This window comes from Gopherus flavomarginatus, chromosome 2 (genome assembly GCF_025201925.1).
Source record: "Gopherus flavomarginatus isolate rGopFla2 chromosome 2, rGopFla2.mat.asm, whole genome shotgun sequence".
NCBI lineage: Eukaryota > Metazoa > Chordata > Testudines > Testudinidae > Gopherus > Gopherus flavomarginatus.
This window is the reverse complement of record NC_066618.1, coordinates 224,600,900-224,615,280: the sequence shown is the minus strand read 5'-3', so window position 1 is coordinate 224,615,280 and position 14,381 is coordinate 224,600,900. Positions and strand designations below refer to the sequence as shown.

Here is a 14,381-nt window from a genome sequence, read left to right as displayed (position 1 = left end):
TGAAACATAAAAGGCACTTTGACTATCTACTCCTTTATCTTTGCTTTGCTTTATACCATCTTCTATTGTAATAAAAATTGTAGCCCACATGATAGTGGCTTAGTCACACTATTAGTTATGACAAAACAACTCTATGTAGGCTGAGCAGGTGATTATTATACACAGCATTTAACTTTTTATGCATGAAGACAACATTTAGAGTTAACGTTAGGTGAGAAATTTGTCACATCCACTTTACCCCAGTGATCCCAACACTTGAGATTTTATTGAGAGTCTCATAATATTGGTGATTTTCTCAAGCCCCCAGCTCCTGGAATGATGTAATTACATGAGAATCTAACCTTTCATTTAATAAAAACAAGCTGCTAACCCTCCTGCCTGCAGAGAACAGTGTGGACCCAAGTGGACCTTTAAAGATTCCAAAACGAAAAAGTCAAATAAAAAGATCCCAAAATGCATTTATATTTATTTCGATTTTTAAATGAGTCAAATCTCATGGTTTGAGGAGCCTGAATCATGATTTCTGAATGTGGGGACTGGCAACACTGAAGTGCTTAATATTCAAGTTGCCTGATGCAATTAAATATTGCTCCCTCAACATTCATGCTATTCCCTGGTCATTCTCCATTCTTAGTATAGGCAAGCTTCAGTTGCACTGCGGTAATGTTATCTTCTTGCAAGGCAAAATTGGAAATGTTAAAGGCAACTACTATACTTTAGAAGATTCTCCATCTGATGTTCCCTCTACATGTCTTAAAGAATTCATGTAAGAAAGACGATGACTAAAGCAGGCTGTCAAACATTCTGTGGAGGGGACTGAACTCCATTTCTAATTATGGTCCTGTGGCAGGAGCACACATTTAGGACTATGTGCTTCCTTCATTCCACACCTGATCTCCCACAGATGTCAATGACAAATTTGCACAAAAGGGAGGAACAGAAGATAGCCCATATACAGTAGCTAAATTTTTAGTTACATGTCAAGGTCTTTGTCACACTCATCAATATCACTTGGGGGGGAAATATGCTCACCTTTAGGACAACTGCTATTTCAGCCCTTTGTTTCTCTTCTTTCCCCATGTTTCTTTCATTTCTCTTCCTATTCCCTTTGTCTCTTCTTTCTTCCCTCTGCATATCCTTCCCTGCAGCAGCTCCCAAAAATCACCCATCACTCCCCTTCCCTCTGCTAAAATGATCAACAATTAAATAGTTGATGATATTTTAAGTATCATCAGTATGTTTTGTACACTCGTACAGTTTTGGGCAACCTACGGCCCGTCAGAGTAATCCGCTGGCAGGCCGTGAGACAGTTTGTTTACATTGACCATCTGCAGGCACACCCTCCTGCAGCTCCTAGTGGCTGCGATTCACCATTCCTGTCCAATGGAAGCTGCGGGAAGCAGTGTGGGTCGCAGGGCTGTGCTGGCCGCTATTTCCCGCAGTTCCCATTGGCCAGGAATGGTGAACCATAGCCACTGGGCGCTACGGACAGCTGTGCCTGCAGATGGTCAATGTAAACAAACAGTCCTGTGGCCCACCAGCGGATTACTCTGATGGGCTGCGTTCGGCCTGAGGGCCACAGGTTGCCCACCACTGCTCTAGTAAGATTAATGGGGTTAGTTTGGGGAAAATACTACCCCAGTCTTGTTTCAAGCTACCTGCAGACTGAGGAAGAAAGCACTGCATTGGATTAGACTCTGCTCACATTTGGAAGGTTCTTTTAGAAGTAGAAACTTTTTCTAAAATGAAAACTTGTTTCTGCAAAATCTGAGTGTGCCATATTGAGTCACAAATATTTCCAGTGAGCCAGCTCCAGCAAGCAGGTTGGGTTTCTTAAACTGCTGAATCACAGAAGCAGAGCAATTGAAGATTTCTCTACTCAGACTGCATGAGCACTTAGTCATTGCTTGAAGTATCTTTAATACAGGAATACATTATTGAAATGGACAAAATGCAATACACTATATACCAACCAGAATCTGGCATCCATCTACCAAAAGCCCATAAAATGATATAATCCTTACTTTATTGTCCATTTATTTTATGCATATTTTTGAATAGCAACAAAGTAATGAAATTCAATAACCTGAAATGGGTCTTATTACTATGAATTTAGGTTGCTCTGTTGTAAAAAGCCCACCGTTTAAGTATTTTAAACACAAAAATATAGCAATGATATTATAATAATATATTTTGTTCATGGTGTTAGAAAATTATGTGCTGATTTTATTTAATGCAAGGTAACTAAAAACCATATATTTAATAGTTATGAGTTATAGTTAACATTGATAGCTTGGCCATCGGAATGGACTGTCATTAACTTTGAACAAAAACATACATATGTTGCATTTAAAAAAAATACTGTGGTGGTGGTGTTTTTTTTTTTAAAACGAGTCAGTTGCATCGACAAACTCCTGTGGGACAGTTCCTGGTATTAGGACAGTGGGGAAAAAAAGTCACCCTGTGGTCCAGAACATTTTCAGACAAGACCATAAAAGGATATTTAGGTTGTTCAATTACTAAGTAAGGCAGGGAAAGGATACTGGTTAGCATGAAGCTATAAACAAACATTCCATTCAAGTTAACTTTGTCATTTAGGATCAAAATTTAGATCCAAACTACAGCTCTCTTCTCATGTTAAATCAAAATTGACCATAAAATAAATTGTGTCTTCATGCAGTTGTGACTGTCATAGGATGTTACCCTGCACTGACTTTTGGGAGACCTAATCAATCAGTTTCCAGAGGATGTAAATGCTGTGAAAGCAAAGCATTCAGCCAAAGGATTAAAGTGACTTGTTTTAGTGACACCCTCTGGCTAATAATGAAGATGCAAAAGAAGTAGAGGAACTTTTTTCCCCTGCCTGGAAGGAAAGACTGTGTTCCTCTACTTTTCCTGCTTTCAAGTAACTATGCATAACTTTTCTACATGCAAGCAGCAGAGCAAATAATGAAAGCCTCTTATCAAATAAATTTAGAAAGTTTTAGCTTTAGTGAAGCAAAGAAAACTTGCCAGGAGATTTAACTTTCATTGTGTTCCTTTCCTGAACAAATTCTTTTTTCTAATCCATACTGAGATGCTTTTGGCTGCCTGTACTGCTAGCCAGAAAATACTGAATAACTTCAAGTTAACATGTACTCTAAAGCACCATAGAAACAGCAATGTTTTTTGTTGTTAGGATGCATTCTAAATCTATTCTTTTAAAATTCCTTGTTTAATGCATTGTATGTTTAACTGCCAAATGAAAACTTTTTCTACATATCCTGGGGGAGTATTCTAAATGAAAGCTGTAAAACTGCCTGGATAGTTGAACTTCCTTCCCTATATTGCTATCCCTAAAACTTTAACAATTAAACAAAAAACCCACAAACCATCATTGAGATGTCAAAGAAAGCATGAAAGTGCATCAAAATTCCATTGCATATTGATATGTGAAACCTGAATTTGGTCCATGCTTAGCTACAGTGCAGCTACCTTTATAGCAATATGATGAACCTCTGGTATTAAAAAGCTGGCAGCTGGGACTTTATTTTGATATTCAGTGTGCTACAAAGTTCCAGGGATTTTGGGAGGAAAGACTACTGAGTAGGCAGAGACCAGAGGGAATACCCTGGAAAGCTGCCGGTTGGTTGAGGGTGGGACTATTCACTCCAGGAAATCTGTATGTCCAAGATAAGTTTTATTAGGCAATGTGTAGTCACAAGCAGACTTTTGTAAAGTAGACTATATATCCTGGTTGCCTCTACACTAGTAGTTTTCTTCAGATTTCCTACTGTTTCACAACCACCTATGGGAATACTAGTATAATCAGATTGATTGCAGCTGTGAGTGTTTTAACAGTGTCATCCAGACATGTTTTGAGCAGGGTTAGAAAATACATGATTAAAATGCTATGGTTACTCTACATAGGCACTTCCAGTGGTGCAGCCCTGCCACTGTTAAACAAGATGCAGGTGGAGGAAATCCATTAGAATTTCTACAGCTTTGAGTTTCTCAGCTTCTTCATGGGGCCCAGATCCTTTGTTTCATCTTTGACTCATTCCAAGCCTCTTTCAGCTTCTTTTGTGCTATAGCAATTATCCACTGGTCTTAATATGAAAACTCCCAGGCTTAAATATACTGCATATCTCTTCTGGTTCCTCAAATTCTCTCAGCTCTCACCACTTCATTCTCATAGCTTTTAAAGTCTGCAGTTATCCCCTTGCAGCTCTCCCTATCATGGTTTCAGTCTTCTTTTTATAGAAGAATCATAGAAGATTAGGGTTGGAAGGGACCTCAAAGGGTTATCTAGTCCAACCCCCTGCTCAAAGCAGGACCAATCCCCAGACAGATTTTTACCCCAGTTCTCTAAATGGCCCCCTCAAGGATTGAACTCTCAACCCTGGGTTTAGCAGGTCAATGCTCAAACCACTGAGCTATCCCTCTCCCCAGCCCCCTGTTAAACAAGGCTCAGTGCCAATTCTTCACTTACTAGGAACTGTTCTAATCCTAACCTATCAACATATCCCAATTCTCTGCAAACATTCAGGTCTCCCCTCCTATTGATTCGAAAAAACCATTGACTGTGCATTTGTAGCACCTTTTTTTTTTATTTTTAACAAATATGTCTGAGCTGTTTCAAGATATTCAAAACCCTTAGTCAACAGCTGAACCATCTCCCTAGTTCCCTTGTGAAACAAGCCTTAATATTGTTTAGAGAGTACAGGAAAAACATGGCTCATCTTTGCTAAAATATACACAACATAAATAAAATATTCTAGCAAGTGAAATATGCCCTATGCCCTCATCAAAGTCAGACTTTATAAATGGTAACATTGACAGACTTTCAACCATTGGCAGGTGGGTTCTAAACTAAAAGTTTCTGATCAGGGATATGTCATTTTATGTATATATTAAGTGCATAACTACATAAAATATAATGTGTTACAAGATATGCCATACAGTGAACTGTACTCTCTGTACCTTGCCAAGAGAGACTGCATGTGTGCATATACTTTTGACAGCACCACACCACATGCTAGAAGGTGTTCTTATTTTTATTTTACTTAAAAAAAAAAAACTATAATAGTGTAGGTATATAATAGTCTTCCTTTTGGGGAAAGTTTAGAATTCAGGATGTGCAACAAGACAGACACTTGGCAACCATGATACAAAAAGACAGTTAATATGTGACAATGTTTCTTTTATCAACAGCAGCTTGTGTGTTCATCATTTTAAAGACTTTCAAAACATTGCCATCTTGTGGACCTACCTCTAATTGTATCATTGTTCTCTGCTGTTCCTACAGGTGAGTCAAACAATGACTGCAAATTGCAAACATGACAAATTGAGGGCTGGATAGATTAACCTAGTGTCCAATACATAAATAACTGAAAATTTACAAAGAGTTGTTCCTTATTGGATATGCATTATTAACCATGTACAGTAACATTTGGTCTAGCTCTCTTTTCCTCCATTTAAAATTGGGAAGGCTGCCTTATTTAACTGGTAGAGCTGATAACTCAATGAAGTAAAAGGAGCATCGAAGAGAGAGCATCAGACAGTTTTCCACCAGAGTTCCTGAAGCAGGAGAGAAGGAGAGACAAGGAATAGGAGAGAGAGAAAAAGATTCCTCTCCCATCTTTGGCTTCCCTCTTTATTAACCCCCCGCCCTTATTCCCTACACATTTGCAATATTTTTTCTGGAAGCAATTTTCATTGGTGCTGCTAGCTGTGAATATGTTACCATTAATTTGTATTGCATGGATACTACCATTTAAAAAAGGCAACTTATTCTGACTTGTACCTATATATTCTTGCATGCTGGATCTTGCTGCAAAGGAATCTCAGTAACTACTGTATACTGAATGTCACCCAACTGTTGCTTTGATTTTGTTTATATTTTTAAAGAGCAAGTCAACCTTGAAATCAATACCTCATTACTTTTAACATCAGTCACAACATACTGTACATTTTATCACACCACACAGAGAAATAAAACACTTACTTTGAGCATCCAAGCACTTTCCCTGGTTGCCGGAAAAAAGTATTCCTTGCAGCAATTTGGAACTAGAAGGAAAACATGACAACAATTAGCTCAGCAAGGAAATAGGAAAAAATAATGAATAGTCTTTGTCTATATGGGATGTGCAGCAATGCAACAACCATGTCTGTTCTAAAAATGAAACAAGAGGAGAAACCCTTCCTCACAATACCCTAATTCAGCTGAGTTCACACAATAGCACAGTGTCTGGTATAACTGCACAACAGTCATATGTGCCTCTTAGATGATAGGAAATCTGTTAGGTCTCCTGCACTGCCACATTCAGAGTTTATTCAGAGTTGCACGTCATATTTCTGCCCCCTTGATTTTGCCAATCTTTTCTGAGCAAGAACATAATCACAGTAAATTTATGAGCAGTCCACCAAACTGATCTTCCTGGCTATGACCCACTTTAAAAAAAAATAAAAAATCTACTATTGAGAAGCAGAGCCAGCTCCAGGCACCAGCATTCCAAGCAGGTGCTTGGGGTAGCAATCTGCAAGGGGCGGCAGTCTGTGTGTTTTTGCCCCCAAGCAGCGTGCCGAATTGCCGCCGCGGACGGCGGAGACAGTCCGCGTGCTGTTAGGGCAGCATGCGCATTTCCGCAGCGGTGGCAATTCAGCAGCAGCTTCTGTCTTCAGCTGGAAGACAGAAGCTGCGCCGCCGCGGACAGCTGAACATAGAAGCTGCCGCCGCATTGCTGCCGCCGCGGAAATGCACATGCCACCCTAATGGCACATGGACTGCCCCCACCATCCGTGATGGCAATTTGGCACGCTGCTTGGGGTGGCAAAAACAGTAGAGTCGGCTCTGTTGAAAAACATGTGTAATGCAGACAGGTAAAGCTATATTCTTGCTAATACTACATTACGATGCAGTGGCTTCCCTTAAAAGCTTTCCAGTTTTACCTTATGCAGCTACATATCATTACCTCAGCTTATGTAAATATTTACTATAATACGCTTCCCTATACACAAAGAAGGCAATATCTATGCTATATTGAAAATACTGATATAACATTATTTAATTACCTAAGGCAACTGAGCATCTTTTGAAGGGGACCATTGTATGATTAAATTTTTTCATGTAATCCAAGAACACCTTACAAAAACAGTTAAGTTGCACTCTTATGACTCAAAGTGGACTTTAAAAATTATATCATTTTCTCTTCATAAAGTAAAAGCATGAGCATTGCCCGTTTAATGGCATGCGCTGTTGAACACCACCAGCATGCTAACCATTATAAATGAAGAGTGCATTCTATAAAGATTTTTTTGTAATTGTATAAATCAACAATCCCAAATTTTCTGCTCTCTGGACTGCAGACTTTCACTAAGTAGTCCAGTGCAGGTATTTTATGAGATGGGGACCTGTTTTGTAAATCATTTGCCTATTAAGGCACCTACCTATATTAACTCCTTCTACTCTGGTAAGCATGTGGGGGAGACTAACAAATGATTAGAGGGTGGAGAGGAAGCAGGGACATAATCAAGAAGAAGGGAAAGCAAGAGAACTCGCAACAGGAGATGGATGCTTTTCTATCTAGTTCAAGTTTCATTTTGTTAATTCAAGAATTTCAGAAAAGCATCTGCAATGAAAAGGGCCAGCTTTAGGAAGCGTGGGGCCCAATTCAAACAGTTTTGACGGGGCCCTGGCAGGGGTGACTTTAAAAAACCAACCCCCCCTCCAAAAACCCAAAAACATGTGGGGCTTGTACTCACTGGGCGGTGCTCGAGTCTTCGGCGGCACTTCGGCAGCGGGTCCTTCACTCACTCCAGGTCTTCGGTGGCACTGACGGACCCGCTGCCCCGCTGCCAAGGTGCTGCTGAAGACCCAGAGCAAGCGAAGTACCCGCCATCGAAGTGCCGCCGAAGACCCGGAGCGCCGCCGGGTGAGTAAAAATTAAAAAGGCACCTCTATCCAGGGAAGGGATTCTCACTGGGCACGGGGCCCTCTTAGGTGCAGGGCCCGATTCGGGGGAATTGGTGGAAAAGGCCTAAAGCCGGCCCTGGCAATGAATGTAAGAAAAATGGTCAGGTTAGAAACTCTTGAAGGCAGGAACTGTCTTATTTAACATTTTGTAAAGTACTGCATACACATATTGGGTTCTATAAGAACTTATTGCATTTTTAAAGTACTCCTGAAAAAAAATCCAATAATTTTTCCAAAAAAATGTGAAAAAAGGAATAGAACAAAGGGATAAGAAAGCAGGATAGACAAAAGGAGGAAAGTCAAGAAAAGGAAACAGAAGAGAGGCAGAGAACACAATATACTGTACCTCGTGGTTCTATATCCCCTACATTTCACTACATTGCTGTGTTCCACAGCTGTTCATTACGGGGCTGAGAGGTGAGGTTATGCAGAATGCTGTTAACCAAAGCTGGGTGAATAATGGACTTTTTGGTTTGGTAGCATTCAAAAAAAAATAATGTTTAATGCTGCATTGAACCAAAACCAACATTTTCCAAAATTTTCAGCCAATTGAAGAGTCAGAAAACACAAAGGGGCCAAACAGAATACTTTTTTTTACTAAACTCAAAATTGTGTTTCAGTTTTGGGCATTTTAATAAAAGCAAAGGACCACAAGAGCTTGTCTATATGAACGGTTAGTGCACTGAAGCTGGATGTAAGTTTACCTCACACTAGCCTGGTGCGCACTAACTGTCCATATGGACCCTGTTGCCATGTGCTATAAGATCACTAGTGTGCTTTGATCTATTCCCATTTCAAAGCAGAGTAGATTAAAATGCACTAGGGAACTTTTAGTGTGGACTGTTCATGTGCATCAGGCTAATGTGAGGCAAATATACACCCTAACTGTTCATATAGACAAGCCTTAGATTCACAAAACAGAAGGGAAGGTGCCTCTCTCTTCTGGTGAAGCAATTCCACGTTGCATCAATAGTTACTCATTGGAGCAGGGATTTAAACTTGGGTCTCCCAGATGAGTGCCCTATCACTAGGCTATAGAGTCATGTCTCACGCTTTCCTGGCCCAATGACTATTCATTGTCATCATGAATGACTAAATTATTAATGAATTCATTACCATTCATAAAGTCAACCAAAACTGCATTTTTCAGAAAAATAAGCTATTTGCCAAAAAATTTCCCCTAGCTCTACTGTTGATGCAATTTGAATCAGGAGGCATCTTTTACATTTCGGCATGTATTTAAGAATTTAATGACTCAGGAATAGGTATTTTCTTTTGAGTTTCAATCCCTGTGTTCTGCGTCTGTGCCTCAAGGGACTGGACACTTCCCATCCTATTAAGCAGATTGTTTTTCCCCCCAAGCACTGGGAATTTAATGCTACATGATGCAATTCTTACAACAAATTGTAATGTGAAAAAGACAGAAGCTCTGCATGCTAGAAAGTTTCTTCTCCTGGCTTTGAATGTCTTCACCACTTTTTGCAAAAAGAAACAGGATATAAATACAATTTTTAGAAATTGGAAGGGAATTTTAAAGGGGCCAAAAGTGTCGGCCAGTCATTTTTTGCACAATGAATGAATAACTACCCCAGCCACAACAGGTTGCAGAAATGGATAAATTCAGGGTATGTCTCACTTCAACAAAGAGATGTGATTGTGGCATGTGTAGATATACCTGAATAAGTTGTGATCTTCAGTAGAACCTCAGAGTTACAAACACCAGAGTTACAAACAGAGGTGGCTCCATGTTTTTTGCCACCCCAAGCACAGAAGTCAGCAGCCTTTGGTGGCGTTTCTGCGGGTGATCTACCGGTCCCGCGCCTTCGGCATACCCACCACCAAATTGCTGCCGAAGCCATGGGACCGGCGGACCTCTCACAGAAATGCCACCGAAGGCTGCCTGACTGCCCCCCTCATGATGACCAGCATGCCGCCCCCCCATCCCTGGCTTGCCACCCCAGGCATGTGCTTGCTGCGCTGGTACCTGGAGCCATCCCTGGTTACAAACTGACCGGTAAACTACACACCTCATTTGGAACCAGAAGTATACAAGCAGCAACAGCAGAGCCAAAAATACAAATACAATACTATGTTAAATGGAAACTACTAAAAAAAAAATAAAGGGAAAGTTTTAAAAAAAGATTTGACAAGGTCAGAAAACTGTTCCTGTGCTTGTTTCATTTAAATTAAGATGATTAAAAGCAGAATTTTTGTTCTGCATAGTAAAGTTTCAAAGCTGTATTTAGTCAGTGTTCAGTTGTAAACTTTTGAAAGAACAAACATAACATTTTGTTCAGTTACAAACATTTCAGAGTTCTGAATAACCTCCATTCCTGAGGTGTTCATAACTCTGAGGTTCTACGTAATTAGCTAGCTAAAGTAACGACAGCAGCGAAGCTGCAGCAGCATGTGCAGCTGCACTGGCTACACCTGCTTGCCATGGTACCCTGGTTACATACTTGGGCCGCCACCACCTGTCTTGACGTGCCTTCACTGCTATTGTTACTGAAGGTGTCTTTGATGAAAGCTAGCATGAGTATGTCTATATGTGCTGCAATCATACTTTCGACAGTAGTGTGGACATACCCTGGGTCATATCCATGAAGTGTGAACTAGCAAACATACTGCTGCATGGGATCCTTTTGCTGGCTACAAGATAAACTGGTGAAGATTAATTGGACTATCTCAAAACTACAAATATTATGGGAGCAGGGTTCTGCACAGGTAGAATAGCACTAGCAATTGTAGGAATGGAGCTGAATTCAGTGTTTCCTTCAATTCCAAAAAGCCCACAAAGGTATCCTTGTTGACTCAGATGAATTCACAGGAGAGACACTGAGAGTACACATCTGAATATTCCAACAACCATGTGGCAGATTTTTCATGCCTCTTTCTGCCTTAGTAATTTAAAACACATTTTTGATTTGAATCTTTTGATTCTTTTCCCAAGCCTTGATTTCACATTGAGCATTGGCATGAATAAAGGCTATAGGCTGCGAAAAAGTTTTCCTCTCCGTGTTTACAAAGCCACCAATAAATCTTCTGAGTGATCAAAAAGAAAAAAGTGTTACACTCTTAAATTCAGTCTTGTCCTGCTGAACGACTTAATAGGCATAGAAGGAGGACAAACATGCACTGTTCCTCACAAGTGGCTAGGGTACGCTCACAGCCCTTACCTCTAAGAAGCATCAGATTTCATCCTCACAGAGCAGCCATCCAGCTCTAACCCTTGGAATAGAATTCCCTTTTGCTGAGCTCCTCCAAGATGGAGATGCATATAGAGATAATACATGGATCCAAGACCTTGGCAATTATGAATGAAGATCCTATCTGCACTCTCATGAAGGCCTAATTCCCTTCCAACGCCTTATAAGCTTCCTATCGCTTTCTGTAAAGGCTTAATGACACCATAACTATCTTCTAGCTGGGAGGGTGCCATAGATCTGGCTTCAGAGTCAGTTAATGTAATTTCTGTTACTACTAGTATGACAAGTATTGCCAGCCAATACACTAAGTATCTATGTAAATAGTAGACTTAATAGTAATTGGGTAAATGAGATTTACAAAGTGTGTCCATTTTGCATTATTGTTAATTTCTAATTTGGTAGCGCAGGCTGCTACACTTTCTGCAACTGTTATTTCTTCCAGAGGTTTCTTCCCGTTGCCACTTTAGCAGGCAATGCTACTTTTTGATCATGAGAACAAGTCTCTCCTTTCTTTTTCTTTGGTACAGAGAAGCAGAAAGTGTCCGTGTTTCAGTTTCTCCTGTCACAGTGATTAAAGTCTTTCCTGCCTGCATTTTCAATGTGTCTGATATCTGCTGGCTTCTACATCTTGCGTGTGATCGCTGGATGAGTATGTTAGGCATCTGTCTGTAAGTCTGCTAGTCTGGTACTCCTGCACAGAGGTTATACCAACGGAACATGTTTTGATCTGTTTTTACCAGTAGGCTGTCTGCTATTTTTAGAGTTGGGTCTTGTAGCGGAGTAGTCACCCCGCTCCTGCCTGAAGGGGATAAAGTAGCCCTGGAGAGGGCTGCAGCAGGGAAAGCTAGGCTGAGGGGGAAAAGCAGCCACAGCTGTGGTTAGCTTAATCAGGGTCCAGCTGTTCCTTATAAGAGGGCTGTGGGCCAGAAGAAAGACAGACTCTCTCTCTAGCTTTGTGAGAGAGAAGGACCTGGCTGCCTGGGAAGCTGAGGAGGGTACCTAGGGTGGAGCAGTGCTGGGGAAGGGCAGAGGGAGCTGGGGAGCTCCAGCCTAGCTAAGCCCCAGGCTGCAGGCCGAGTTAAGGGCTCACAAAAGGGTACTAGAGCTGCAGAGGGGCAGCCCAGAAACAGGCAGATGATGAGTGGTTTACAAACTGCAGTCTGCCCCAGGGAGCAGGGGTTAGATGATGACTGGCAGTAGCCACTGAGGCAAGGTGGGGATAGGGGGTTCCCCTGGAAGGGGAGACCCACATTGAGGGGGTACTGTGGTGGGCAGAACCCCTGGGCAAAGGGCCCTGGGGTCCGGGAGGGACACAGGGCCAGTGGCAGGCGAGACACTGGCCTGCAGAGGGCACTCTGGGCTGGAAAGAGTTAATTCCCTGGATGACCAGCAGGAGGCGCTGCACTGGAGAGTCATTGCACCACCACAGGTCTAGTAATCTGAGTATGAATGAAGTTGATCAGATTTCTGGGTCATGCATTAGTGCTGCTTACCAACTTCATGTATTACTTCAGAACCCAAGCGCCTGTCATCACACCATGCTGGTGTTCCATGAGTTGAACAATGAGGCAAAAAGAGTGGGATCTGAACCCACATTTTTCATTGAGGAGTGCACTGAGCTACTACCTTGAGGCTGAACTGAAGTTATATTTTAAACTCAAAACCAAAATTTACTAGATTTAATCATTCCATTAGACTGTTAGATGTGTTATAATTTGGAAAAGTAACCATGACCATTGCACAGGACAGGACCTGGAGATTAGTGACAAGGTGGGTTAAGGGCATGAGGCACATCAGTAACTAGGAAATAACCTGCACTTTTATTAGAGGATGGCTGGCAGTAACTGCTATATCTAAGGATACTATTTCCATTATACACCTCTTTGCACATACTCAGCTTTACAGCACAGCTTTGCTGCTGAAATTTCTCAAGCTCTCTCTGTGCCATAAGTAGCTTTTTTTTTTTTTTTTAAAAAGGGAGTATAAGCAAAATTCTGTAGGTTTTTAGTTTGGCAGAGGTAAAAAAAAAAACTCAGTCTTTCCCATTTAAGAAATTCTACTGACACTCTAAGTCACAACTATTGCAAAAACTACTTGAGGAGAGACCAATTAGAATTAGCAATTAATGGCTTTGACGTTACCAAAGTTATATCCTTCAGAAATCAGTTACTGAATATTGAATGATGGAAAATTTTGTTCAAAGATGTGCTGTATTCTTGGAGATGCACACTATCTGCTGTGAATTAATTTACAATGCAACTTTCAAAATAATTTTGATAGATTTAATGTTCCTATCTTTAGAATTACTAGCCTTATTGAAGCAAATCAGTTTGGTAGACTTAAAGGCAGTTATTTAAGTATGTAAGCAATTCCTTGAGTCACCTTAACTCATACACTTCCAAATATATCATAACATGCATAGACTAGGAACATGCATAGGTTTAGTTTGTAATTTTAAGATACTAGGCCAATTTTTCACCAATGGTTGCATATTAAGATTACAGGTATGTAGTTTACTGGTAACAATGAAAAGCACTAATTGGCTTTGGATGTCTGGTGTGTTATGGAACTGGGGACTTGTTTCATTAACTAATTTTTTAAAATTCTTCAAAATATTAGGGTTGCATAGTTAAGCACTTGTGGTCCTAAAAAGTGACTATATAAAAATTCCGCCATTGTACTTCAGAGAGCTGCCCACTATCTGCATCTGGAATCATCTTCCCTACCCAGTAGATGGTCTTGTCTTGAGTATCAGTCTAGTGCCTTAACCACATCTGGACTCTATTGCCACCTCTGCCTCAGTCTTCCTGTGTAACCTCTGTGCCTCAGTTTCTCCAGTCAAAAATGGGACTACTTCCCTACCTCACATGGATATTGTGAAGATAATTAAATTAATGTTTGTGGGATGCTGAGATATCAGGTAAGAGCTATAGAAAATAAACTTGTATTACTCTTGGTAGCACTGCTGAGAAAACAGCAGAGTATGAGCAGGATACGAAGAATTAGTTACTTAATTGCAAACAATTACACATGTACAAAGCCACTGAAGACAGACACTACAAATATCAGAGGACTGAATTTGAAGGCTGTAAGTTTGCACAGGTGTGACTGAGCTCATAGAATGGTCCAGTAGTTAGAACGCTCACCTGAGACTGGGTGACCTGCCTTTGCCACAAACTTCCTGTGTGACCTTGGGAAAGCCATTTAGTCTCTGTGCCTCA

General features: G+C 40.8%; 1 protein-coding gene across 3 annotated transcripts in view; it reads right to left on the bottom strand.

The window, feature by feature from the left end:
• The window catches only part of MAPRE2 (microtubule associated protein RP/EB family member 2), a 158,264-nt gene that overhangs the window by 118,550 nt on the left and 25,333 nt on the right, over positions 1-14,381 (bottom strand). For 2 of the 3 annotated variants that reach the window (XM_050942049.1, XM_050942050.1), the window contains exon 2: positions 5,987-6,048. Coding sequence is in view for 1 of the 3 variants with exons in the window: in XM_050942045.1 (XP_050798002.1) it covers positions 5,987-6,048; positions 11,748-11,822 (137 nt within the window). In the remaining 2 variants the exon portion in view is untranslated. Of the gene's footprint in view, positions 1-5,986; positions 6,049-11,747; positions 11,866-14,381 lie in introns of those variants that run through there. The other variant, XM_050942045.1, reaches the window with a different exon arrangement.